This window comes from Oryctolagus cuniculus (genome assembly GCF_964237555.1).
Source record: "Oryctolagus cuniculus chromosome 16 unlocalized genomic scaffold, mOryCun1.1 SUPER_16_unloc_1, whole genome shotgun sequence".
Classification (NCBI taxonomy): Eukaryota; Metazoa; Chordata; class Mammalia; order Lagomorpha; family Leporidae; genus Oryctolagus; species Oryctolagus cuniculus.
The window spans coordinates 4,006,972-4,031,964 of record NW_027208201.1 but is presented as its reverse complement, the minus strand read 5'-3'; the positions used below and the strand labels follow the sequence as shown (position 1 = coordinate 4,031,964).

The 24,993-nt window shown below is 53.8% G+C and overlaps 1 protein-coding gene across 3 annotated transcripts; it reads left to right on the top strand.

Moving 5' to 3' along the window:
- The first annotated feature begins 250 nt into the window (after positions 1-250).
- CLEC4G (C-type lectin domain family 4 member G) lies at positions 251-22,055 on the top strand. 3 transcript variants are annotated; one of them, XM_008249153.4, is made up of 10 exons: positions 251-435; positions 17,934-18,238; positions 18,789-18,899; positions 19,167-19,220; positions 19,349-19,411; positions 19,539-19,643; positions 20,454-20,543; positions 20,706-20,854; positions 21,182-21,300; positions 21,549-22,055. In XM_008249153.4, the coding sequence occupies exons 1-10, from the start codon at positions 389-391 to the stop codon at positions 21,685-21,687; spliced, it is 1,182 nt and encodes a 393-aa protein (XP_008247375.4). In that variant the 5' UTR covers positions 251-388; the 3' UTR covers positions 21,688-22,055. The 3 variants fall into 3 exon arrangements, with proteins under 3 accessions (XP_008247375.4, XP_008247379.1, XP_008247378.1); XM_008249157.4 differs by lacking the exon at positions 251-435 and adding an exon at positions 473-809; XM_008249156.4 differs by lacking the exons at positions 251-435; positions 17,934-18,238 and adding an exon at positions 18,341-18,513.
- Positions 22,056-24,993: the final 2,938 nt, after the last annotated feature.

Sequence of the window (24,993 nt, the reverse complement as noted above, 5' to 3'; positions counted from 1 at the left end):
AGGCGGTGGCTGTGGGGGGTGGGCATGAGCTTTGTGATGGTGTCCGTGGGGGAAAAAGGGCCAGGCAGGGTCACGAGTCTGAACCCTTTCTCTGGTCCACAGGGGCTTGTCGGGCTCCTAATCTAGGCAGGTGTACTGTGGCCTCCAGAGAAAGAACCAGTATGGCGGCTGGGGGCGTGACCTCTACGTTGATTGACTTATATGTTGAACCACGCCCCCAGGTGGGAGGGCTTCTCCCCAGGGCTGGCTAGGAGAGGAAAGGCCAGGTGATTGAGCTGCCCAGAACCCGGCCCGCCCAGCAGCGATGCGCAAGACTGCCGTCCCGTCGTCAGGTTCACAACAGTAGGGAACGTGGCTGCAAAACGCTCGTGGGACACAGAATCCAGAGATGCACAAAAGACGACCGAAATCCAGGCTTCGTTTCCTCCTTGCACTGTGAGTGTTTAAGCCTAAACGAAGCTGCCTTGGAATCCCGCTTCCCACGCGCGTCTCGCCCTGGGTCCCGCTGCGGGAGGGCGGGGCGGAGGCTCTCGCTCCGCTCCGGGCCGGGCTGCGCAGCTTCGCCAGGCTTCGGAACCCCGGGGAGCCCACCCACGTCAGAGGGGAGTTCAGAGGCCACGGCTGGAAAGACTCCAGGTGTGCAAGCCGCGGAGCCGCAGCCGCCTGCGCCAGGACGGAAGACGGCGCCTCCCGGGCTGCCTCGTCCACCCGCCAGGATTGAAATCGTCTGGTGCTGCGTCTCCAACGGGCACAGCGGGGTTCTGGCTGCCTCTGACGCGGCGCGGCCATCCCCGCCCCCTGGCTTCCAGGTTGTGGTCCTGGCACACCCTTGGAGAGCGGATGTGGGGCGGCTTCGGGGGCTTCCTGCGTTCGGTTCAGCTCAGGGACTGCCCCGTGCACCTGCTGTGCCTCCTGCGGCCCTCATCCCTGCACTGCGTCCCTGTAACCGTACCCTGCACCCTTTCTCTGGTTTCTGGAGCTCATTTGACAGGGAATTAATTCCAGTGCCTCCTGAGAGTTGGGGTGTAAGCACCCCAGCTCCCTCCTCCCTTGCTGGCTCTAGAGTGGCTACTCTTTTTCTTTAAGTTTTTCATTATAAACGCTGAACCGGTTCACTCCACCAAATGCTCACAACAGCCAGAGCTGGGCCAGGTCAAAGCCAGGAGCTGGGGACTCAATCCAGGTCTCCTCTGTGGACAGCAGGGGGCCAAGCCCCTGAGCTAAGGCCTGCTGCCTCCTAGGGTGTGCACGAGCAAAGAGCTGGATGGGAAGTGGAGGAGCTAGGACTTGAACCAGATGCTCTGATATGGGACGCTGCTGCCCCAAGCAGCAGGTCAGGTGGCTGTGCCCCAGTGCCCGACCCTCACATCCTTCAAGGAAGGACACGGTGTCCCCGTGGCTAGGAGTTCTGTTGGCAGGCAGCCATCACCTTGTCTGCTGCTTTGGAGAGAGATTTCATTACGGAGCTGCCTCTCTCATAGTCAGGCCCCTTCCTGGCACAGCTTACCTAGGTGCAAGTGAGTGAAAGTCTGGCTGTCTTGGCTCAGTATGGGACAGCTTGGAGGGGCGACTCCTGTGTGGGAGAATCTATTGGGTCGGTGGTGTCTGTCCTAATTTCGGAGTGATGGGGGTGCCTTTGACCACACCTGGGTTTATGTGAATGAACCCCTAGATGGCCTCAGAATGGCCTGATCACCAGAGAGACCAAATAGGTGATGGCTCATTGGAGATTGTGTTCTATAAACACCCTTAAAAAGAGAGAGAAAGATTTATTTGAAAAGCAGAGTGACAGAGATGGAGAGAGAGATCTTCCATCCACTCATTCACTCCTCAAATGGCTACAACAACCAGGACTGGACCAGGCTGAAGCCAGGAGCCTGGAACTCCCTCCCAGCCTCCCATGTTGGTGGCAAGGGCCCAAGCACTTCAGCCATTAATGACTGTCTCCCAGGTGCATTAGCAGGAAGCTGGATTGGAAATGAAACAGCCTGGACTCGAACCAGGGCTCCAATATAGGCTGCTGGGCACTGCAAGTAGCAGCTTAACCCACAACACCAGCTTGACAAGTGAGATTTGAGGGGTCCTGGGTGGGTGAGCGCATACAGGTGCTGTGTGTGTGATGTACCTTCTGTGGGCGTGGCAACTCCACAATGTCCCCTCCATGTTATCTCATGTCTGGTGCACCTGTCCCCTTGGACTGTTCTGAGTTGTATTCTTCATCATATACCAGCAGATGCAAGTTAATTTTTTTTAAAGATTTATCTATTTGAGAAGTAGAGTTACAGAGAGAGAGGGGGATAGATAGATCTTCCATCCATTGGTTCACTACCCAAATAGCCATAATAGCTGGAGCCAGGATCCAGGAGCTTCTTCCAGGTCTCCCATGTGGGTGCAGGGGCCTGAGCACTTGGGCCATCTTCTGCTGCTTTCCCAGGCCATAGCAGAGAGCTGGATTGGAAAAAGAGCAGCCAGGATATGAATCAGAATCCATATGGGATGCCGGAATTTCAGGAGGAGGTTTTACCCACTACGCCGCAGTGCCGGCCCCACCAAAGTCTGTCTTAGCAGCAATCTGGAATTAGAGCAGAGCTGCGACTCGAACCCAGGCCCTCTGATGTGGGATGTGGGTGTCTCAAGCAGTGGCGTAATCAGGGCACCAAATACCCACCTTGACGTGAATGTACTTAATGGCACTGAATTGAACACTCTGAATGTTTAAAATGGTCAACTCTGTTACGCATATCTGAACACAAAGTCTCTGTCAAAGAATCTATTTGGGTCTGGTGCTGTGGCTCACTAGGCTAATCCCCCGCCTTGCAGCACCGGCACACCGGGTTCTAGTCCCGGTCAGGGCGCCGGATTCTGTCCCAGTTGCCCCTCTTCCAGGCCAGCTCTCTGCTGTGGCCAGGGAGTGCAGTGGAGGATGGCCCAAGTCCTTGGGCCCTGCACCCCATGGGAGAACAGGAGAAGCACCTGGCTCCTGCCTTCGGATCAGCGCGGTGCGCTGGCCGCAGCGCTCCGGCCGCGGCGGCCATTGGAGGGTGAACCAACAGCAAAGGAAGACCTTTCTCTCTGTGTCTCTCTCACTGTCCACTCTGCCTGTCAAAATAAATTATTTTAAAAAAAAAGAATCTATTTGGGGTGGCATTGGACTTATAAATTGGTTTGGGACGAATTAACCTCTTTGAAGTACATAGTGTTCTTGTTAAGAACTCGTGCTGCATCTATTTATTAGATCATAGTTAAGTGTAGTAGCATTCTCTGTATTCTTGTGATTAGAGTTTTTGCTGCATTGTGAAGGAACTTGTTTTCTCCTTTATTTGCAAATGCTTGTTGTTAAGACATAAGAAAACTTCTCCTTTTACAGAGTAATTTTGCTGCCAGCTTTTTTTTTTTTTTAAAGATTTTTATTTATTTATTTGAGAGAGAGAGAGAGAGAGAGAGAGTCTTCCATCTGCTGGTTTACTTCCCAAATGGCCACAGTGGCTGGAGCTGGGATGATCCAAAACCAGGAGCCAGGAGCATCTTCCAGGTCTCCCATGTGGGTGCAGAGGCCCAAGGACTTGGGCCATCTTCTACTGCTTTCCCAGGCCACAGCAGAGAGCTGGATTGGAAGAGGAGTAGCCAGGACTCGAACTGGTGCCCATATGAGATGCTGGCACCTCAGGTGCAGGATTAACCTACTGCGCCACAGTGCCAGCCACTGGAGTTCAGTGCCATTTGGGATGCCTTCATCCCATGTTGGAGCGCCTGAATTCCAGTCCTGGTTCCTCTGCTTCTGATCCAGCTTCCTGCGAATGCACACCCTAAGAAGCAGAGGTGATGGCTCGGGTGCTGGGGTGCCTGCCGTCCATGTGGGAGATCTGGATTGAGTTTCCAGCTCCTGGCTTTGGCTGGGCCCAGCCCTGGCCATTCGAGCATTTGGGGGAGTGACCCAGGAGATGGAGATCTCTCTGCCTCTCCTCCTCTCAAGTAAATAACTGTAAAAATTAATAAAACTTTCATTTGTTTTTGCATGAAAAGTTCTGAAATCTGTGCACACGCTGTCTTCAAAGAGTTCCTGAAAGGGGCTGGTGTTGTGGTGCAGCAGGCTAAGCCACCCATGCCGCTGGCATCCCGTATGAACACTGATTTGAGTCTTGGCTGCTCCACTTCCTTTTTTTTTAATTTATTGATTTTTTTGACAGAGTGGACAGTGAGAGAGAGAGAGAGAGAAAGGTCTTTGCCATTGGTTCACTCTCCAATGGCCGCTGCAGCCGGCGCACCGCGCTGATCCGAAGGCAGGAGCCAGGTGCTTCTCCTGGTCTCCCATGGGGTGCAGGGTCCAAGCACTTGGGCCATCCTCCACTGCACTCCCTGGCCACAGCAGAGAGCTGGCCTGGAAGAGGGGCAACTGGGACAGAATCCGGCACCCCGACCGGGACTAGAACCCCGTGTGCCGGTGCTGCAAGGCGGAGGATTAGCCTGTTGAGGCGCGGCGCCGGCCGGCTGCTCCACTTCTGATCTACCTCTGCTAATGTGCCTGGGAAGGCCCGGAAAGATGGCCCAAGTGCTTGGGCTCCTGCCATCTAGGTGAGAGACCCAGGTGGAGTTCTTGGCTCCTGGCTTCAGTCTGGCTCAGCCCTGGCTGTTGCAGCCATCTGGAGCGTGAACCAGCAAATTTCCATTGGTCTTGGTCTCTCTCTCTCTCTCTCTCTCTCCGTTTCTCTCCCTCTCTCCCTCTCTCTCCCCCTCTTCCCTCCCTCCCTCCCGCCCCTCCCTTCTTCTCTGTTACTTTGCCTTTCACGTGAATAAATGAATCTTTGAAGACAGCTTATGAAAAATATGTATTATGACATGCATAGATCTGAAAATATTTTTGCCCCAAAGTGAAATTATCTTTTAATTCCATTTTCTGTGACCTTTCTGGACCACCTTTCATCTTTCCAAATGAGGTCACCTTTACAGGCAGCAGAGGTCAGGGCTGGCCTCCACATACCTTTTTTGGGGACACAAATCAATGTCCACCCATGTAGGCATCTTCATTTTGTTCTTGATTTTTACCAAAAATATTTTTCACATGTCTTTTTTTTTTTTTTTTTGACAGGCAGAGTGGACAGTGAGAGAGAGAGACAGAGAGAAAGGTCTTCCTTTGCCGTTGGTTCACCCTCCAATGGCCGCCGCGGTCGGCGTGCTGTGGCCGGCGCACCGCGCTGATCTGATGGCAGGAGCCAAGAGCCAGGTGCTTTTCCTGGTCTCCCATGGGGTGCAGGGCCCAAGCTCCTGGGCCATCCTCCACTGCACTCCCTGGCCACAGCAGAGAGCTGTCCTGGAAGAGGGGCAACCGGGACAGAATCCGGCGCCCCAACCGGGACTAGAACCCGGTGTGCCGGCGCTGCTAGGCGGACGATTAGCCTAGTGAGCCGCGGCGCCGGCCCACATGTCTTTATATATATATATTTATTTATTTGATAGATAGAGTTAGACAGTGAGAGAGAGACAGAGAAAAAGGTTTTCCTTCCGTTGGTTCACCCCCAAAATGATCGCTATGGCTGGAGCTACGCCGATCCGAAGCCAGGAGCCAGTTGCTTCCTCCTGGTATCCCACGCGGGTGCAGGGGCCCAAACACTTGGGCCATCCTCCACTGTCTTCCCGGGCCACAGCAGAGAGCTGGACTGGAAGAGGAGCAACCAGGACTAGAACCCAGCGCCCATATGGGATGCCAGCGCTGCAGGCGGAGGATTAACCAAGTGAGCCACGGCGCCGGCCCCTCACATGTCATTATTAAGGAAAACATTTCTTAAAGTTTCTGCAAGTGGCCTGTTATCAAATTAAGGAAGCTGGATCCTGTTTTTTTGTTTAGTAGGCATGGGTGTTCTTGTGTTTATCTTTTCTTTTTCATGTGAAAGATGTGTGTTGAGTAGATAAAGGTCACATTGTAACCTGGAAGGGACAATAACAAGTTGAGGAAGGATATTGACCACGTGAGCATGTTTTTATAAAGCTCCCCAATGTGCAAAACAACTCATGGGTACACACACAATCTAAGCATTTTTCAAATATGAACCCCAGCAAATTTGGGGGAGCAGCTGTCTCGGAGAAGGAAAATTGGAAATAAGACCACACAGGGGTCCACAGGATGTGCACCCTGTTGGTTTGTGATTTATGTACTTGAAGAGGATCTGAAATGTGTGCAGATGTCAAAACTTGGTAAAGCAGAGTAGAACGAATCCACTTCTTTTTTTTTCTTTCTGCATAACAATGTGCTTGATATCTTTCATTATAAAAAAAGGAAAGGTGCCATTCACAGCAAGCACCAAACCATGACATCCTTTTTGCACTGAGCTGGGTTTCAGGGGTTCTCCTGAGTCTCCCACCTACTGAGGGACTGGGGACAGGGGTGGCCCTGTCCTTGGGGACCGTGGGACTGGCTCCTGTGACTTCCACCTTGTCTTAGTAGTCCATCTGGGCATTGCTGTAACAAGATAACCTGCGGTTTCTAAAGAAAGGGGGTTTATTCTGCATTCGGTCCAAGAGCGAGGCACCAGTACCCACTTGGCTTCTGATAAGGGGCTTGTGGTAGATGGAACTGGAGTCAGCTGGGACGCTGGGAAGGGGGCTGGGTGTTTTGTGCTGTGATTAAGATGCCTGGGACATCCACTTCCCCATCAGAGTGTGTGGGTGGGAGTCCTGTCCCTGCTTCCAATTCTGGCTTCCTGCTATGCCCACCCTTGGAGACAGCAGGTGATGGCTCAAGTACCTGGGTCCTTGTCACTCTTGTGGGAGACCTGGGTGGAGCTCCCAGCTCCTGACTCTGACCCTGCCCAGTCCCAGCTGTTGTGAGCATCTGGAGAGTGAACCAGTCTGCCGGCCTCTTTCTCCCCCTCTCTCTGCCATTCAAATAAGAATTTTAAAGATCACTAGTGTTTTATAAAGGAAGAAACTTTTTTTTTTATTTTTTGACAGGCAGAGTGGACAGTGAGAGAGAGAGACAGAGAGAAAGGTCTTCCTTTGCTGTTGGTTCACCCTCCAATGGCCGCTGCGGCTGGTGCGCTGCAGCCGGCGCACCGCGCTGATCCGATGGCAGGAGCCAGGAGCCAGGTGCTTTTCCTGGTCTCCCATGGGGTGCAGGGCCCAAGCACCTGGGCCATCCTCCACTGCACTCCCTGGCCACAGCAGAGAGCTGGCCTGGAAGAGGGGCAACCGGGACAGAATCTGGCGCCCCAACTGGGACTAGAACCCGGTGTGCTGGCGCCGCTAGGCGGAGGATTAGCCTAGTGAGCCGCGGCACCGGCCTGGAAGAAACTTTTCTAAAAACAAAACCAAAACAACCCGTTCTTGGGGTCCTTAATGCAGTTGCTAGAGACCCAGCTTTCTCCTGTGAGACCTAATGCAGTCCCCAGAGAGGGTCACCAGCCCCTTCCTCAGAGTGGAGCCCTCCTTGGCTTCATGAGCTGGGAAGGGCTCCACTACCCGGGAACACCATCACACTGGGAAGCAGAGGCCTTTTAAACTTTTTATTGATTTATTTCATCAAGAGACACAGACGGGGCTGGCGCTGTGGCGCAGCAGGTTAACACCCTGGCCTGAAGTGCTGGCATCCCCTATGGTCTCCTATGCACCAGTTCGAGACCCAGAAGCTCCACTTCCGATCCAGCTCTCTGCTATGGCCTGGGAAAGCAGTAGAAGATGGCCCAGGTCCTTGGACCCCTGCACCTGCATGGGAGACCCGGAGGAAGCTCCTGGCTCCTGGCTTTGGATCGGCGCAGCTCCAGCCATTGCAACCAACTGGGGAGTGAACCAGTGGATGGAAGACCTCTCTCTCTCTCTCTCTGCCTCTCCTCTCTGTGTAACTCTGACTTTCAAATAATAAATAAATAAATCTTTAAAAAGAGAGAGAGACAGACAGACAGACACACACAGAGGGTGAGAGAATGAGTGAGCTTGAGCTCCATCCCGTGTGGATGGAGCATCCCAAATGCCCACAACAGCCAGGGCGGGTGACACCAAAGTTGGGAGCCGGGGATTCAATCCAGGTCTCCCATGTGAGTGGCAGGACCCCAAGTACTTGAGGCATCACCGCTGCCTCCCAGGGTCGGCATGAGCCGGAAGCTGGAATTGAGAGCAGAGAGGGGACATGTGATATGCAATGTAGGAGTCTTAACCACCACGCCAGATGCCTGTCCCTCGTTCCAACCTGCGTCTTGGTGGGAACAACCCACATCCCGACCATTGCGCCCCTGGTGTGACCCTGCCCTAGCTGACGCCCCAGCCCCAGAGTATCGCACTCGTCTCTGCTTCTCCCGAGAATTCTGTTCCCTCTCTGCACAATCCTTGCACGTCCTGATGGGACATTCTTTCACTCGCTCATCTCCTCTAGAATTATTCTGCCTCCTTCTCCATGTACCACCTCCTCCAGGAAGCCCTCCCAGGTCCTTCAGGCTCAGTTAGGTACCTGTGGTTGTCATGGCCTCCCAACCTTCCCAGCCTCATCGCCTTCTCACTCACTCTCGCCCCTCAACGATCAGCCCCGTTTCCCAGTCCTGCCCCAAGGCTGAAGGTGAGTGGTCTGTGGCCAGCCTCGTACCCGGGACTTCCATTCCCCTGCAGCAGGTTTTGGGTGCAGGACAGGGCATGGGCAGCCTTCCGAATTCCTGCCTGGGCTGGACAGCTCCACCCTGGCTCTCCAAGGTGGCTCCCGCTGTAGGGTTACCCTTTTCGGCATCCTTGCTTTCTGCCTGGGCTGTGCCAGATGCCGTCTCTTCTGCCAACACTGTCCGTGTGTGCCTTGAAGGCCCTGCTCCAGTGCCCAGCCCCCACCGGGATCCCCGTGAATGAATTCACTCTCCCCTGTCCCCCCACGCGGGCAGATGAATCAGTTCCCTGCATCCTCTTTCCCTAGAATACATTCTGATGGCTGCGGTCAAACTTGTGCAATTCTCATTTTCTCGTTTCCTCTTACGAAGTGCAGCCCAGGGTGTGGTCTACCAGAAAGTTCTGCCCGCAGGCCAGTCCTCCTGCCAAGTCAGCGGCTGGCACCTGGTGACGCAGAACCCGTTTCTGATGAAGAGGCTGAGAGGGGTCTTACATCTTGGAAAAGCGCTTTTGGGAAGCTGACTCAGGTCATCGCATTTTGGGGAAAATGACTCTTCTCCACCGTGCATTGTCCTTCAAGCACTGCTGGGCTTTAACAGTCCTCCTGCCTCTGTGCCCTGGACATTGGCCCCGATGGGTCTGATACAACACTTGAGGCTGTGTATATTTGCATCGTCGGGTATATATGCTTATCTGCTTTTCAACTTTTTTAAAAAATATTTATTTATTTGAGAGATAGAGTTAGAGAGAGAAAGAGAGATGGACAGAAAGGTCTTCCATCTGCTGGCTCACTCCCCTGGGGCTGGGCCAGACTAAAGCCAGGAGCCAGGAGGTTCTGGGTCTCCCATGTGGGTGCAGGGGCCCAAGCACTTGCGGTCTTCTACTGCTTTCCTGGGGACATAGCAGAGAGCTGGATTGGAAGTGGAGCAGCCAGGACAGAAGCTGGTGTCCATATGGGATGCCGGCACTGCAGGCAGAGGCTTAGCTCACTATGCCACAGCACAGACCCCCCTCAACTCATTTCTACTCCTCACTCTAGGTGACCGAAATCCAGCATGTTACAGCTTAGGATTCATTTGTTTCAAAATGTGTCCACTCCAAGTTTTGCATACTGGTTTGCTTTACTCTGCTGCTATAAACAACACTGTGGTGAACATCCTTCCAGTCTAGGAGGCTTGATGATGTATCTGTTTTCAGGATAGGGGATCCTCATTTCACTACCTAGCTGCAGATATATTTCAGAAAACACTGGTCCAGCCGCCTGCAGTGCCAGCATCCCATATAGACGTTGGTTCGAGTCCTGGCTGCTCCACTTCCAATCCAGCTCCCTGCTGTGGCCTGGGAAAGCAGTGGAAGATGGCCCAAGTGCTTGGACCACTGCACTGGCGTGGGAGACCCGTAAGAAGCTCCTGGCTCCTGGCTTCAGATCAGCACAGCTCCAACTATTGTGGCCATCTGGGAAGTGAACCAGCAGATGGAAGATCTCTCTCTCTCTCTCTCTTTGCCTCTGCCTCTCTGTAACTCTGCCTTTCAAATAAATAAATAAATCTTAAAAAAGAAAGAGGGGCCAGCACTATGGCACAGTGGTTAACACCCTGGCCTGAAGCACCGGCATCCCATATGGGCACCGGTTCGAGACCTGACTGCTCCACTTCCCATCCAGCTCTCCGCTGTGGCCTGGGAAAGCAGTGGAAGATGGCCCAAGTCCTTGGGCCACTGCACCTGCGTGGGAGACGCGGAGGAAGCTCCTGGCTCCTGGCTTCGGATCAGCACAGCTCTGGCCATTGCAGCCAATTGGGGAGTGAACCATTGGATGGAAGACCTCTCTCTCTCTCTGCCTCTCCTCTCTCTGTGTAACTCTGACTTCCAAATAAATAAATAAATAAATCTTTAAAAGAAAATAGAAAAAAGAAAGAAAACACTGGACTGAATAGCACCCTCATCTGGCTGTGAGCAGGCCTCAACAAGGGACAGTCTGCTTTTGAATATTTGCATTTTAATCCATAGAGGGTGGAATCTCATTACTATTTTAAGAATTACTAATCAGTTTAAGCTTTTCCTCAGTGAATGGCTTTTTTTCTTACTGTTGACCTATTTTTCTGTTGATTTTTTTGTGTTGTTTTTATGGGGACAGAAATATTTATTTGAAAGGAAGAGGGGGGAGAGAGAGAGGAGGGAGAGATGTGTTCTATCTTCTGATTGACTCCCTAAATGACTGCAGCAGCCTGAACTGAACTAGACTGGAGCCAGGAGCTCCATCCAGGTCTCCCCTGTGGGTGGCAGGGAGCTAAGCACTTGAGACTTCACTGCTGCCTCCCAGGGTGTGTACCAGCAGGCAGCTGGAATCAGGAGCAGAGCCGGGACTTGAACCTGGGCCCTCTGATATGGGACATGGGCATCTCAAGTGTTGTCCCAACTGCGGTGACAAACAGCTGGTCCTGCAGAAGTACTGTTGATATCCTAGAAATCAGTCACTTTTTAAAAAAAGATTTATTTATTTATTTGAAAGTTAGAGTTACATTGGGGGGGGTCTTCCATCTGCTGGTTCACTCCCCAGTTGGCCGCAATGGCGGGGGCTGCGCTGATCTGAAGCCAGGAGCCAGGAACTTCTTCCAGGTGTCCCACGCGGGTACAGTGGCCCAAGGACTTGGGCCATCTTCTGCTTTCCTAGGCCATAGCAGAGAGCTGGATCGGAAGTGGAGCAGCCGGGACTCGAACCGGCACCCATATGGACGCCAGCACTGCAGACAGCGGCTTTACCCACTAAGCCACAGCACTGCCCCCCCCCTTTTAAAGATTTATTTATTTATTTGAAAGTCTGAGAAGCGGAGAGAGAGAGAGAGAGAGAGGGCTTCCATCTGCTGGTTCACTCCCCAGTTGGCCGCAATGGCTGGAGCTGTGCCGATCTGAAGCCAGGAGCTTCTTCCAGGTCTCCCATGTGGGTGCAGGGGCCCAAGGACTTGGGCCATCTTCTACTGCTTTCCCAGGCCATAGCAGAGAGCTGGATCGGAAGTAGAGCAGCCGGGACTCGAACCGATGCCTATATGGGATGCCAGCACTGCAGACAGCAGCTTTACCCGCTATGCCACAGCACTGCCCCCCCCCCCGCCTTTTTTAAAGATTTATGTATTTATTTGAAAGTCAGAGTTACACAGAGAGGCAGAGAATGAGAAAGAGACAGAGTTACCTTTTCATTATAGACATGGCAAGCACCTCCGTCCAGTCTGCTACCCACGTGTTAATTGTACCTATAATGTCCTTGGCTTGACAGTCATCATTTTGATACAGCCAAATGCCTATTTTCTTCTCCTTTGTGTTGGGATCAACCTCTACAAGTTTTCCTACAACCGTGGGCCACAGGGATATTTGTCTACATTTTCTTCCATGAGCCTAACAGTTTTGCCTCCCACCTTTCTCTTCGTGATCCATCCCAAGCCCAACTCCGTGAGCACGGGGTCAGGAAGGGTCCGACTTATTTCTCTCTCCGTCGTGTGAGTCAGTTTTCCCAACCTCAGGCTATAACCTGGTCGTGGCAGGGGCTTTCTCTTCCGTTTGCTCGCCTCCACTTTCACCTGCATCACACTCTGCTCTCAATTCCTTCGTTTAAGTTTCAGTTCATGTTTTACTATAATTTCATGTACTATGTGATGGGAGGGTTCTCCCTATATTGATTTTTCCCCTCAAAACTGATGGACAGGGCTTGGTCGTGTGGCATAGCGGGTGAAGCTGCTGCCTGCAGTGCTGGCATCCCAACTATGAGTCCTGGCTGCTCCACTTCTGATCCAGCTCTCTGCTATGGCCGGGGAAAGCAGTAGAAGATGGCCCAACCGGTGCCGCGGCTCACTAGGCTAATCCTCCGCCTAGCGGCGCCGGCACACCGGGTTCTAGTCCCGGTTGGGGCGCCGGATTCTGTCCCGGTTGCCCCTCTTCCAGGCCAGCTCTCTGCTGTGGCCAGGGAGTGCAGTGGAGGATGGCCCAAGTGCTTGGGCCCTGCACCCCATGGGAGACCAGGAAAAGCACCTGGCTCCTGGCTCCTGCCATCGGATCAGCGCGGTGCGCAGGCCGCAGCGCGCCGGCCGCGGCGGCCATTGGAGGGTGAACCAACGGCAAAGGAAGACCTTTCTCTCTGTCTCTCTCTCTCACTGTCCACTCTGCCTGTCAAAAAAAAAAAAAAAAAAAAAAAAAGAAGAAGAAGAAGATGGCCCAAGTCCTTGGGCCCCTGCACCTGTGTGGGAGAACTGGAGGAAGCTCCTGGCTCCTGGCTTCGGATCGACCCAGCTCTGGCCGTTGCAGCCGTCTGGGAAGTGAACCAGTGGATGGAAGACCTCTCTCTCTGCCTTTGCCTCTGCCTCTCTGTAACTTTGCTTTTCAACTAAACAAATAAATCTTTTTTTAAAAAAACTGACAATTCATAAAATATTTACTCTTTCACATAAATTTGAGAATAAGGGGTGGGTATTGTGAGACAGTGGTTTGAGCTGCTGCTTGGGACTGCTGCATCGCATAGCAGAGTGTCAGTTCATGTCCCGGCCACTCCACTTCCCATCCAGCTACCATATCTGGGAAGACAGTGGATGATGGCCCAAGTGTTTGAACCCCTGTGGGAGACCTAAATGAAGCTCCTGGCTCCTGGCTTTGGCATGGTCCAGTGCTGGCTATTGCAGCCACCTGGGGAGTGAACCAGTGGATGGAAGATTCTCTCTTTCTCTCCCCCTCTTTCTCTCTCTTTCTCTCTCTCTTGCTCTCTCTCTCTTTCTCCCTCTTTCTGTCTCTCTTCTCTCTCTGCAATTCTTATTTTCAAAATACATAAATCTTAAAAAAATTAAGACATTATTTCAGAAGCAGAGAGAGAGAGACAGAGATTGATTGATTCTATTTGCTGGCCCACTCCCAAAGTGCTGGGGGCACCAGAGATGGACCAGGCCAAAGCCAGAGCCAGGAACTCAATCGAGGTCTCCCATATGGTTTTTTTTTTAAGGTTTATTTATTATTTATTTGAAAGAGTTACAAAGAGAGGTCTTCCATCCACTGGTTCACTCCCCAGATGGCCGCAACAGCTGGAACTGTGCTGATCCGAAGCCAGGAGTCAGGAGCTTCTTCCGGGTCTCCCACATGGGTGCAGGGGCCCAAGGACCTGGACCATCTTCTACTTCTTTCCCAGGCCACAGCAGAGAGCTGAATCAGAAGTGGAGCAGCCGGAACTTGAACTGGCACCTTTATGGGATGCGGGCACTGCAGGCGGCGACTTTACCCGCCCTGCTGCTGCACCGGCCCCTCCATTGATTCTTCACTGCAGTGCTTGTGCTGCTATGTTAGCGTGTACACTTTAAGAGTAAATGCCACCCGGTGCCACAGCTCAGTAGGCTAATCCTCCGCCTTGTGGCGCTGGCACACCGGGTTCTAGTCCCGGTTGGGGCGCCGGATTCTGTCCCGGTTGCTCCTCTTCCAGGCCAGCTCTCTGCTGTGGTCCGGGAGTGCAGTGGAGGATGGCCCAGGTGCTTGGGCCCTGCACCTGCATGGAAGACCTGGAGGAAGCACCTGGCTCCTGGCTTTGGATCGGTGCAGCGCGCCTGCCACAACGCACCGGCCGTAGTGGCCACTTGTGGGGTGAACCAATGGAAAAAGGAAGACTTTTCTCTCTGTCTCTCTCTCTCTCACTGTCTAACTCTGCCTGTCAAAAAAAAAAAAAAAAAAAAGAGTAAATGCCAGGGATGGGCATCAGGTGTAGCAGCTGAGATGCCACTGGGGCACCTGCAGCCTCTCAGACTGCCTGGGCTTGATTCCTGGCTTTGCTTCTGACTGCAGCTCCCTGCTGAAGTGCATTCTGGGAGGCAGCAGTGATGGTTCAAGTAGTGGAGTCCCTGCCATCCACATGGGAGACCCGGATGGAGCTCCCAGCTCCTGGCTTTATCCAGCTCCAGCTGATGTGGGCATTTGGAGGCCTGAATCAGTGGATGGAAGAGCGCTCTGCCTTTCAAATAAATGAAATAAATTGAAAAATCCACTTTTGCATAGAGTTTTGGGGAACTCCCCCACCCTGCCCCGCATCTGCTGGGTCATCCAGCCCTGGCCAGCGCCTCACAGGGCTTGCAGCCTGCTTCCTGAGGCTGGGGAGTTACTCCATAGGGCATGTTCCTTGTCTTATATCTGCCCTGGAGAAATACTGCAAACCAGAGCTTTAACTTTGCCACTGCAATATCAGGCAACTGGCCGGTGCTAATTTCCCCAATTCTGCACTTACTGTGCTTTAAAAAAATGGAGTGAGTCATGTGTTCTCTGTTTAATAGTTAGAGCTGACCAGGCATGAGAGCTCTCGTGAACAAGAGTAAACATGATTCACAAGGGGCCGGCGCTGTGCCACTCTGGGTGAAGCTGCAGCCTGTACTGCCAGCATCCCGTGTGTGTGCCGGTTCTAGTTCTGGCTGCTCCACTTCCGATCCAGCTCTTTGCTATGGCCTGGGAAAGCAGTAGAGGATAGGCCGAATCCTTGGGCCCCTGCACCCCAAGTGGGAGACCCGGAAGAAGCTCCTGGCTTTGGATCAGCACAGCTCCCGCCGTTGTAACCATCTGGGGAGTGAACCACCAGATGGAGGACCTCTCTCTCTCTGCCTCTCCTTCTCTGTGGAACTCTTTCAAGTAAATAAATGAATCTTTTTAAAAAAAATCACAAAAAAAGCAACAAAAAATGAGCAACTCCGCCACCCACCTTGGATCTGTCTGGGCTCACAGTTCATCAGGTTGAAGGTCAAGCAGCCACCTCTCCTGGTGGCTTCTTGCTGGGAGAGTGCAGCAAGGGGGCACAGGAAACCACAGAGCGAGAGACACATGGAATACACGTGTGTGCATGTCTGTGTGTGTGTTTCTATGTATGTTCTGTGTGTGTCTATATGTGTATCTGTGTGTCTGTGTCTCTCTGTCTGCATCTCTTCTGGTCTCTCCCGCTTCTTTCAAAGGCTCCAGGATTCACTCGTGGGGCTCCACCCTGATGACCTTGACCTTGAGTCCTACTCACCTCCCCGAGGTCCCGCCTCTGCACATCACCGTGGGCTCAGGTTTCCACCTTCCTGTGATGGCACAGTGGGGGATCACCTGGCACTCGAGTTCCACTGCTACTTGTGATCCCCACATCCGGATCAGAGTGCCTGCTTTGAGTCCTGGCTGCTCCACTTCTGATCCAGCTCCCTGCTAACTGTGCCTGGGAAGGCAGCAGAGCTGGCCCAAGTGCTTGGGCTCCTGCCACCCACATGAGAGACCCGGACGGAGTTCCTGGCTTCTGGCTTCAGCCTGGCGCAGCCCCCTGTTGTTGTGGGTACTTGGGGAGTGGACCAGCAGATGGAAGATCTCTCTGTGCTTCAACACAAAAAGATAAAGCAAACAAATAAACAAACAGACTCCAGCATGGGTTTCAGAGGGGACTCACCATAACCACCCTGCCACGCCATTTATCCTGCTGGACTTTCTCTCCCTTTCATGTATTCTTTCTTCACAGCACTTAGGACTTATGAAATACACTGCAAGGATACCTCAAGATGTTTGCGGAAAACGCAATGAAAAGAGCAGTTTACTGTGGTGCAAAAAACTGAAATCCATTCATTGATTTTTTTCAGCCTATGCCTTTTCCGTGAACTTTTTGAAGCTCCCCCTTTGGATTTTTTTTAATATTTATTTGTTTATTTGAAAGTTAGAGTTACACAGAGGAGAGGCAGAGGAGAGAGAAAGAGAAAGAGAGAGAGAGAGAGAGAGAAAGAGAGAGAGAGGGAGGGAGAGAGAGAGGTCTTCCATCCACTGGTTCACTCCCCAATTGGCTAGGCTGAAGCCAGGAGCCCAGAATCCAATCTGCGTCTCCCACATGGGCAGCAGGGATCCAAGTACTTGAGCCATCATTGCTGCCTTCCAGGGTGTGCATTAGCAGGAAGCTGGAAAGGGAAGTGGAGCCAGGTCTCAGATGTGGGCATGCCAAATGCTGTCTTAACCACTGCACCAAACACCTATCCCCAGATTATTTTTAAATTCCATTTTCCGCAAAATTTTTGGAGGTCCTTTGGACTTTATTAGCATTTTTACTCTTGGCACTGAGAACATTTAGAACTGGATTATTCCTCACCAAGGGTGGGAGGCAGTCTTTTGCATTGCGGGGTTTGAAGCAGAAGCTACAGTCTACAACTGGCTCCCGCTTCCTTGCTAGCTCGCTCTCTCTCCCTCCCCCTTTTTTCCTCCCTCCAATCTGACAACACACACATCTCCAGACATTTCCAAATATCCCTCGGTAGGCATCATTGCCCCTGGTTGAGAACACCACACGTGACAACGTATTTTTTGACTGTAGTGCCAAGTGGCACAAAAATGTTGGCAATGAGGAGGAGGAAATCTGTTAAAATCTGCTAATTTTGAACATTGAGGTAGCGCCAGTTTCCAGATCAATGTGGAATATATTACAGTGTTCACAAGAGGTCTTCAGAACATTCATGGAGGGGCTGGCATTGTGGTACAGTGGGTTAAGCCGCTGCCTGTGGCATCCCATATGGGTGCCGGTTCGAGTCTCCCCTGCTCCATTTCCCATCCAGCTCCCTGCTAATGCACCTGGGAAAGCAGTGGAAGATGGCCCAAGTGCTTGGGCCCCTACACCCACTTGGGAGACCCAGATTAAGCTCCTGGCTCCTGGCTTCCACTTGGCCCATTACAACCATTTGAGGAGTGAACCAGTGGATGGAAGATCTCTCTCTCCTCTCTGTCGCTCTTGTTCTATAACTGCCTTTCAAATAAACCAATCTTTAAGAAAACATTGATGGAAAAGGCATATTGGGAACCAACTCTGTAAGGATTTTAGTATTCTCTTGCACCCCCTAAAACCTCTCTTTTCATTCCATTTTTCTATGATATTTTTGTAATCTTACTTGTCGAGAGAACGTATGAACGTTGTTTTTTATGTGCCTAAGACCGTGCAAGGTTGGATGAGCATAACCTAGTTTCTTTATCTTTTTTTTAATAAAGATTTATTTATTTATTTGAAAGTCAGAGTTACACAGAGGGAGGAGAGGCAGAGAGAGAGGGCTTCCATCCGATGGTTCATTCCCCAGATGGCCGCAATGGCTGGAGGTGCGCCGATCCAGAGCCAGGGGCCAGGAGCTTCCTCCTGGTCTCCTGAGCAGGTGCAGGGGCCCAAGGACCTGGCCCATCTTGTACTGCTTTCCCAGGCCAAAGCAGAGAGCTGGATCGGAAGAGGAGCAGCCGGGACTAGAACCGGCGCCCATATGGGATGCCAGCGCTTCAGGCCAGGGCATTAACCCGCTGTGCCACAGTGTCGGCTCCACCTCGTTTCTTTATCACAGTGTCCCTTTGTCCCCTTTTTCATGTCACAGAAAACTGAAGCTTCTAGAAGCTACCTACGCCCCCTCCACCCAGTCCTGGTGTCCAACAGCCACGCTGCTCACCCCCAACAAGTGCCTGCTCCTCTCTGGCCGGAAGATCCCGCCCCTGCCAGGCAGCTGCAGGAGAGCTGAAGAAGGGAAGCTGAGCTGGTCTGGGGGAGGGGACTTTCTTGGGACCCAGCAGGTGTCAGAACTTGGCTGGGTTCTGCGCATGCCTCTTGGCTGGGAGCCAACCCCATGTCCACAGGAAATAAGGCCCAAACTCCAAAGAGAAGCTGCCAGCGACCACCTAAGGGGTATAGCTGCAACTCCCAGGACAGGAAGGCTGAGACCATCCCCTCCACCTCCCACGCCCTCCCCCTTTCCCAGCCCTTCTAGGGCCTGGTGCTATGATTGGTTAGCTCCTACTGCCGAGAATTAGGCTAAGGAAATAGGAAGGAAGGGAGAGTGGGTGGGGTCAGGGAGGAGTAGGGGCTAAATTAGTATCTCAGCACCAGGCTGGACCTGTGCATTGCTATGGACACCCCCGGGTACAGCAAGTGGGACGGCATGTCTGAGGACGTGTCCCGGGGTAAGAATCTCTGCCTTGGGTCTCTTCCTGCCCGAGGTGTCACAGGTTTGATGGGGGAGGGGGAGGGGAAGGCAAAAGTCATCCAGGTATTGGGTGCCGTGGAACCAGCTGCACCTGCCTCCAAATTCCAACTCTGCCATGTGGTGGCTGTGTGATCCTAGGCAGGTCTCTCACCCTCTCTGAACCTCCATTTCCTGGGAGGAGACCAAGTGCCCAGGGTTCAGTCCCCCTAGAGGCTGGAGAGGGGACCCAGGAGTTCATTTTTGTCCTCCCAGGGCACTGGGGACGCTGGACATCCTGGAGACACAGAATCTTCTTCCTGGCTTTGGCTGTTCTGGTGGCCACAGTTTTGTGGGCGCTCATCCTGAGTGTCCTCTTGTCCGAGGGTGAGTGACCCCTTAGAAAGGAGAGGTTATGTCTAGGCCTTCTGTGGTAAGCGTGCGGACCTGAGTGTGAGTGCGCCGGAACAGTATGGCCCTCATGGGCCCCTGTACCCCCTGCCATGGAGCCCCACCTCGTGCCTGCCTGTGCGCACTACTCTCTCTGTGGGTCCCGGGACAGGGGAGCGGGGGAGGGCCAGAGGAGGGTCCACGGCTCCCTCCCCCTGCACTCCCCATCCCCGGCCGCGCTCCTGCAAGCTCCTCTCTCTGCAGCCTCCAGCGAGCGGGAGGCGCTACTCCAGCACCAGGACGCGCTGAGTACAAACGGTGCGTGCGAACCGCGGCGCCCGGGGCCGGGCGGTGGTCGGGGCGGTATAGGGTGGTGTGGGGATCCCCACGGTCCCCAGGACGGGGAAGGATGACCCAGCGAGTGCGTGGGGCTGGGGTCTTTGCAGCCTCCAAGCACGCGACGGCGCTGGATACCTTGAAGAAGGAGGTCGGAGCCTGCGGGAGCTGCTGTGAGCCGGGGGCGACGTTTGCTGCCGGGAGTGAAGAGGCGCGTGGGGGCGGGGCGGGCTGGTCTCAGAAGTCGGGCTCCCAGCCTTGGCCTTCCCTTCTCTCCTCCCCTTCCCCCGTCCTTCCTAGGCAAGGAAAACAAGGCTCAGCTGCAGAAGGCAGTCCTGGAGCTGGCGGCTACCCAGGCCAAGCTGTTGGAACAAGAGAGCGCCCTGAAAGAACTGACCACCCGCGGTGAGGGCCGTGTGTCCAGACCCCGACCCCTGAGCCCTGGTGAAGGCTGGGTCCCTGACCCTACCATTAAATACTGACCTTGGCTGTCACTCCTAACTCCAACCAGCCATACCTGGACCCTAAATGTCATTTTTTTTTTTTTTTAACACAGACACCTGGTTCACTCCCTAAATACTAAAGCTGAGACTGGGCCAGGCTGAAGCCAGGAGCCTGGAACTCCATCCAGGTCTCCCATGTGGGTGGCAGGGACCCAAACACTTGAGCCATCACCTGCTTTCTCCCAGAATGTGCATCAGCAGGAAGCTGGATTCAGGAGCAGAGCCAAGATTCAACCCAGGCACTCTGATATGGGAATACAGGCATCCCAAGCAGAGAATTAACCAGTGTGCCAAACACCTCTTCCCTGTGGTTTTGTTGTTGTTAGGAGAGAGAGAAAGAGAGAGAGAGAACGAGAACGCTCTTCCATTTGCTGGTTTAACCCTCAAATGCCCACCTCAGCCAGGGCTGGGCCTGAGCTAGAACCAGGAGCCAGGAACTCCATCCAGGTGTACCCCAGGATGGCAGGGCCCCCCCTCTTTCAGCCTGCTGCCTCCTGGGTGTGCTTTAGCCAGAAGCTGGAGTCAGAAGCCAGAAGCAGAATTCAGTCAAACCTGAGCTCAGACATAGGATGTGGGCAAGCCAACAAGTGGTTCGAATGCTGGGCCAGACATCCACCCCTAAGAGCTAGTCTTGACCCCGGACAGGGATTCGGACCTTTGCCCCTGCTTGCCGCTGCCCCTAGCCCTAATCCCCGTGGCCTTGACTCTGCAGTGACGCAGGAGGTGGCTAAAGCGAGCAGGGACCGCGAGAACATCCGCAGTGAGCTGTACCGGGCACTGGACAACACCAAGGTCCAGAATGGTGAGCCAGGCGGGGGAGGAGACCAGTGGGGCCCTGCCGGTGGGGGTGGGGCGTTGGGTTCCCAAATCCGCAGAGCCAGGTCTCCACTGCGGCTCTGCCCCCATCCTCGCGGCACGCACTGCCCTGGAGCAAGCCGCCTCTCTGACCGTGGCCACCCCCCAGGCTCCTGCGAGCCGTGTCCCGACAAGTGGCTCCTCTTCGAGGGCTCCTGCTACTTTTTCTCCGAGAGGCCGGACACGTGGGAGCAGGCGCAGCAGCAATGCGCACTTATCAGTGGGCACCTGGTGATTGTTGGGGGCCTGGAGGAGCAGGTGCGCTGTTGGGGCTTTTCCTAGGGCTGAGGGCAGTCTCGCGAGGGGGCGTGGCCCGCGTGGGCACGTGAGTGGGTGGGGCGGGGCCATAGGCGTGGGCAAGGCGGGGCCACGTGAGTGGGCGGGGTTGGCACGTGAATAGGTGGGACCGCTTGAGTGGGTGGGGCTACGTGATTGGGCAGGGCTGGCACTAGTGGGGATTAGGCAGGTGAATGGGTGGGGTGGGCCCACATGCATGGGCAAAACGTGTTCACGTGAGTGGGCGTGGCAGGCACGTGAGTGGGCAAGGCCGAGTCTCCAGGCTCAGCTTCTGGGCTTCCCTTCCAGGGCTTCCTGAGCCGGAATTTGCAATACAAGTACGGTTACTGGCTGGGCCTCCGGGCCGTGCGTCGGCGGGGCAGGATTGAAGGCTACCAGTGGGTGGACGGAGTCCCGCTCAGTTTCAGGTGAGGGATGGCTTCCGGCTGACAACTGTGGAGAGGGACGGGTGAGACTCTAGGGGAAGAGCTTTGGCTGATTTCAGGAACTGCTTGATGCGAGGCTAGAGTCTTAGGCATGGTCATTTAGTTCCCAGGAACAGCCTGGGGGTTAAATTCTGGCCGTCAGCTGGGTACTGCAGGTAGGGCTCAGAGGGTCGGATCCCGGGTCCACCCACCGCCTAAAGCTCCGGCAACACCCTGTCTAACCCCCACAGCCACTGGAACACTGGGGAGCCCAATGACTCCAGGGGCCAGGAGGACTGTGTCATGATGCTGGATTCCGGGTTGTGGAATGACGCCCCCTGTGGGAATACGAGAGATAACTGGATTTGTGAGAAGAGGCGCAGCTGCTGACTCCGCCCAGTGCCCCGGAGCCACGCCCATGGGGCGCCAGGTACTGCATTACCGTCGTGGCTCCTGGCACCCACTGCCAAAGATTTTTTTTTTCCCATCCACCACTACTGAAAACCGCTCGGCCCAGTCCAGCCCTGTCGGGTGCTTGTGGCCTGAGACCTGTGCTGCAGTCTGAAGACCTAACCTGACCTCTGTCTCTCCCCAAACCCCCCACTCCAAGGCTCCTGGGATATGCCCCATCTCTCTCCCTAGTCACCTTAAGGTGGCAAAGAGGTGGAGCTGTTTGATGTTCTGGCATTTTCCCTGGAATGGGAGCAGGTTTCACAGTCTGGGGAAGTAGCAATAAACATTTGAGGCGTGAACCTGGACTCCTGGCTCTGGCTAGCTGATCTAAGCTTTTCCCAAGAGATGCTGGTATAAGTGACCTCTGACCTCTCTAGGTGACGTCACGGCCCTTTGGTGCCCCTAACACCCAGTGGGTAGCCTACCCGGGGACCAGGAAGTCATGTAGGTAGAGGCTGCTTCCCACTCGGTGCTGTCACTGCTTCAGTCCCTGGCCTGGTGCTGGGGACATGGGAATGGGTCAAACCCAGATCTTACTCTTGGGACTTCCGCACGCTGGGCACAGGAATAATGTACCAGTGATTTCATGCAGGAAGGACACCTTGTGGGGAAGCCTCCTTTATCCTTGGGAAGAAGGACTCTGCTGTGCAGGGCACAGGTGCCTTGTTCCTGGAGGAGAAGGTGTGTCACCCCAAAGTGGAGATTTCAGGCAGCCCAAGTCAAGGCCCTGAGGCAGGGGGCTGGGGAGGAAGGGTCAGCCTTGACTGTGTAACCAGGGCCCTCTGAGCTCCACCTGTGGCCCCAGAGAAGGCAGACTTCTGAGGAGTGATGGGGTTTCAGCAGGTGAAGCTGGGAAGGGTGGACCCTTCGGGAAGCCCCTGTAGAAGCAAGGCTGGGAGACCAGAGAGTGTGGGGTCTGGGTGAGCTCACAGCAGGGCACAGCTTGCACAGAGCCTGGCTTTATCCACAGGGGACTTTTTGATCAGAATTCACCCTGCACTCCCTGGGCCTCCTGCTTCCATCCTGGAAACCCGGGGGCTCTCTGAGAATTCCCAAGCAACACAGGTCTGAGGATGGTGGCATCTTCCAGTTCTGCTTCCAAACAGGGTCCAGAACTAAATGCTGACCAGCTGTGACAGCAGGAGCCAGGCAGGAAGCAGCAGTCCTGTCAGGTAGCTAGACATGAGTGACAGGAGAGGGACCACGACCCTGATCTCCACCCGGGACCCACCCAAGACTGCCCACGTTGCAGTTTAACTTGTGATACAGCGGGAGCTCAGCCAAACTGGAAGGTTCTGGTTTGTAGCCACATGCACAGTGAGCCCAAAGTTGTGCAACTCCCAGGTATCCATCACAGATGCCAATCATGAGTGTCAAGGCCACATCACCAGTCAACGCCCCTCGTCCTTTAGGGAAAAAAGCCCCAGACCAGGAAGGAGGGTTGCCACATGCCCTGTCCACTGGCCCTTGGAAAGTACTTGAATAAACCTTTGCTTTGCCATCCCTACTTTCATATCTCTGAACCAAAATTCAAGTCACTGTTGGCAAAAAGGGATTGAGGCAAGCCAGCGCCAGCAGTGACGATTCCATCCAAGCTGCCTGGCCAGGCAGAAACCTTCCCATGCTGTGAGTAGCCAGCCTGATCCCCAGCCTTTCCCTGAGTCCTCTGCAGCCACAGCACAGAACAGGGCACTGTACACACCCAGCGGTCACTTTACCTGTGCTGGCCAGAGCCCTAGGCTGATATATGTCTGCACAGTCAGCTTGGAGTGTGTGAGGTTCTTCCAGTTGCTGTAACAAATTCCACTGGGCTGGCTGGTGCCGTGGCTCACTAGGCTAATCCTCCACCTAGTGGCGCTGGCATACCGGGTTCTAGTCCCGGTCGGGGCGCCGGATTCTGTCCTGGTTGCACCTCTTCCAGGCCAGCTCTCTGCTGTGGCCAGGGAGTGCAGTGGAGGATGGCCCAAGTCCTTGGGCCCTGCACCCCATGGGAGACCAGGAGAAGCACCTGGCTCCTGCCATTGGATCAGCGCGGTGCACCAGCCACAGTGTGCCGGCCGCGGCGGCCATTGGAGGGTGAGCCAATGGCAAAGGAAGACCTTTCTCTCTGTCTCTCTCTCTCACTGTCCACTCTGCCTGTCAAAAAAAAAAATTCCACTGGGCCAAGGTCAAGGTGTCAACAGGACCAAGCTCCCACTGGAAGCTCTAGGAAAAGTCTATTTTTTTGCTTTTTCCAGCTTCTAGAGATAAATTCTTCATCTTCCTTAGCACTTGGCCCCTTCTTCATTTGCAGAGCCGGTAGGGTTGCATCTAGCTCCTATGGTCACATTACTTTCTTCTCTGTCAAGTATCTATCTCTTCCTTATTAGGACATTTATTTTTTTGAATTATTATTTGAAAGGCAGAGTTACAAAGATAGAAGGAGAGAGAGAGAGAGAGAGAGAGAGAGAGAGATCTACCTTCTGTTGGTTCACTCTTCAAATGGCCACAATAGCCAGAGCTGAACCAGGCTGAAGCCAGGAGCCTGGAACTCCATCTGGGTCATCCATGTAGATGCAGGGGCTCAAGCACTTGGGCCATCTTCTGCTGCTTTCCTGGGTGCATTAGCAGGGAGCTGGATCAGAAGTGGGACAGCCAGGAATTGAACTTATGCCCATATGGGATAACCTGTTGTGCCACAGCACCAGCTCTGTAGAAGGATATTTATAAGGATGAGACCAGGGGCTGGCACTGTGGTGTAGTGAGTAAAGCCACCACCTGCAGTGCCTGCATCCTATATGAGCACCGGTTCAAGTCCCGGCTGCTCCACTTCTGTACCAGCTCTCTGCTATGGCTTGGGAAAAGCAGTAGAAGATGGCCCAAGTCCCTGGGCCCCTGCACCCACGTTGGAAACCTGGAAGAGGCTCCTGGCTCCTGACTTTGGATCAGCTCAGCTCTGGCCATTGTGGCCATCTGGGGAGTGAACCAGTAAATGGAAGACCTCTCTCTGTCTCTCTCTCTCTCTCTGCCTCTCCTCTCTCTGTATAACTCTGACTTTCAAATGAATAAATACATCTTTTAAAAAAATAAGAATGAGACCAGATTGATGTCCTCGAATCTTCCAATGCAATTCTGGCTTTAACCACCCAGAGTTCATTCAGACTCCACCCACAGGTTAAAGATTCAGTCCCCAAAAGACTGCCCTCACACAGCAGGCATTTGGTGCTGTGGCTAAAAATACTGCTTGGCAAGATGCCCGCATTC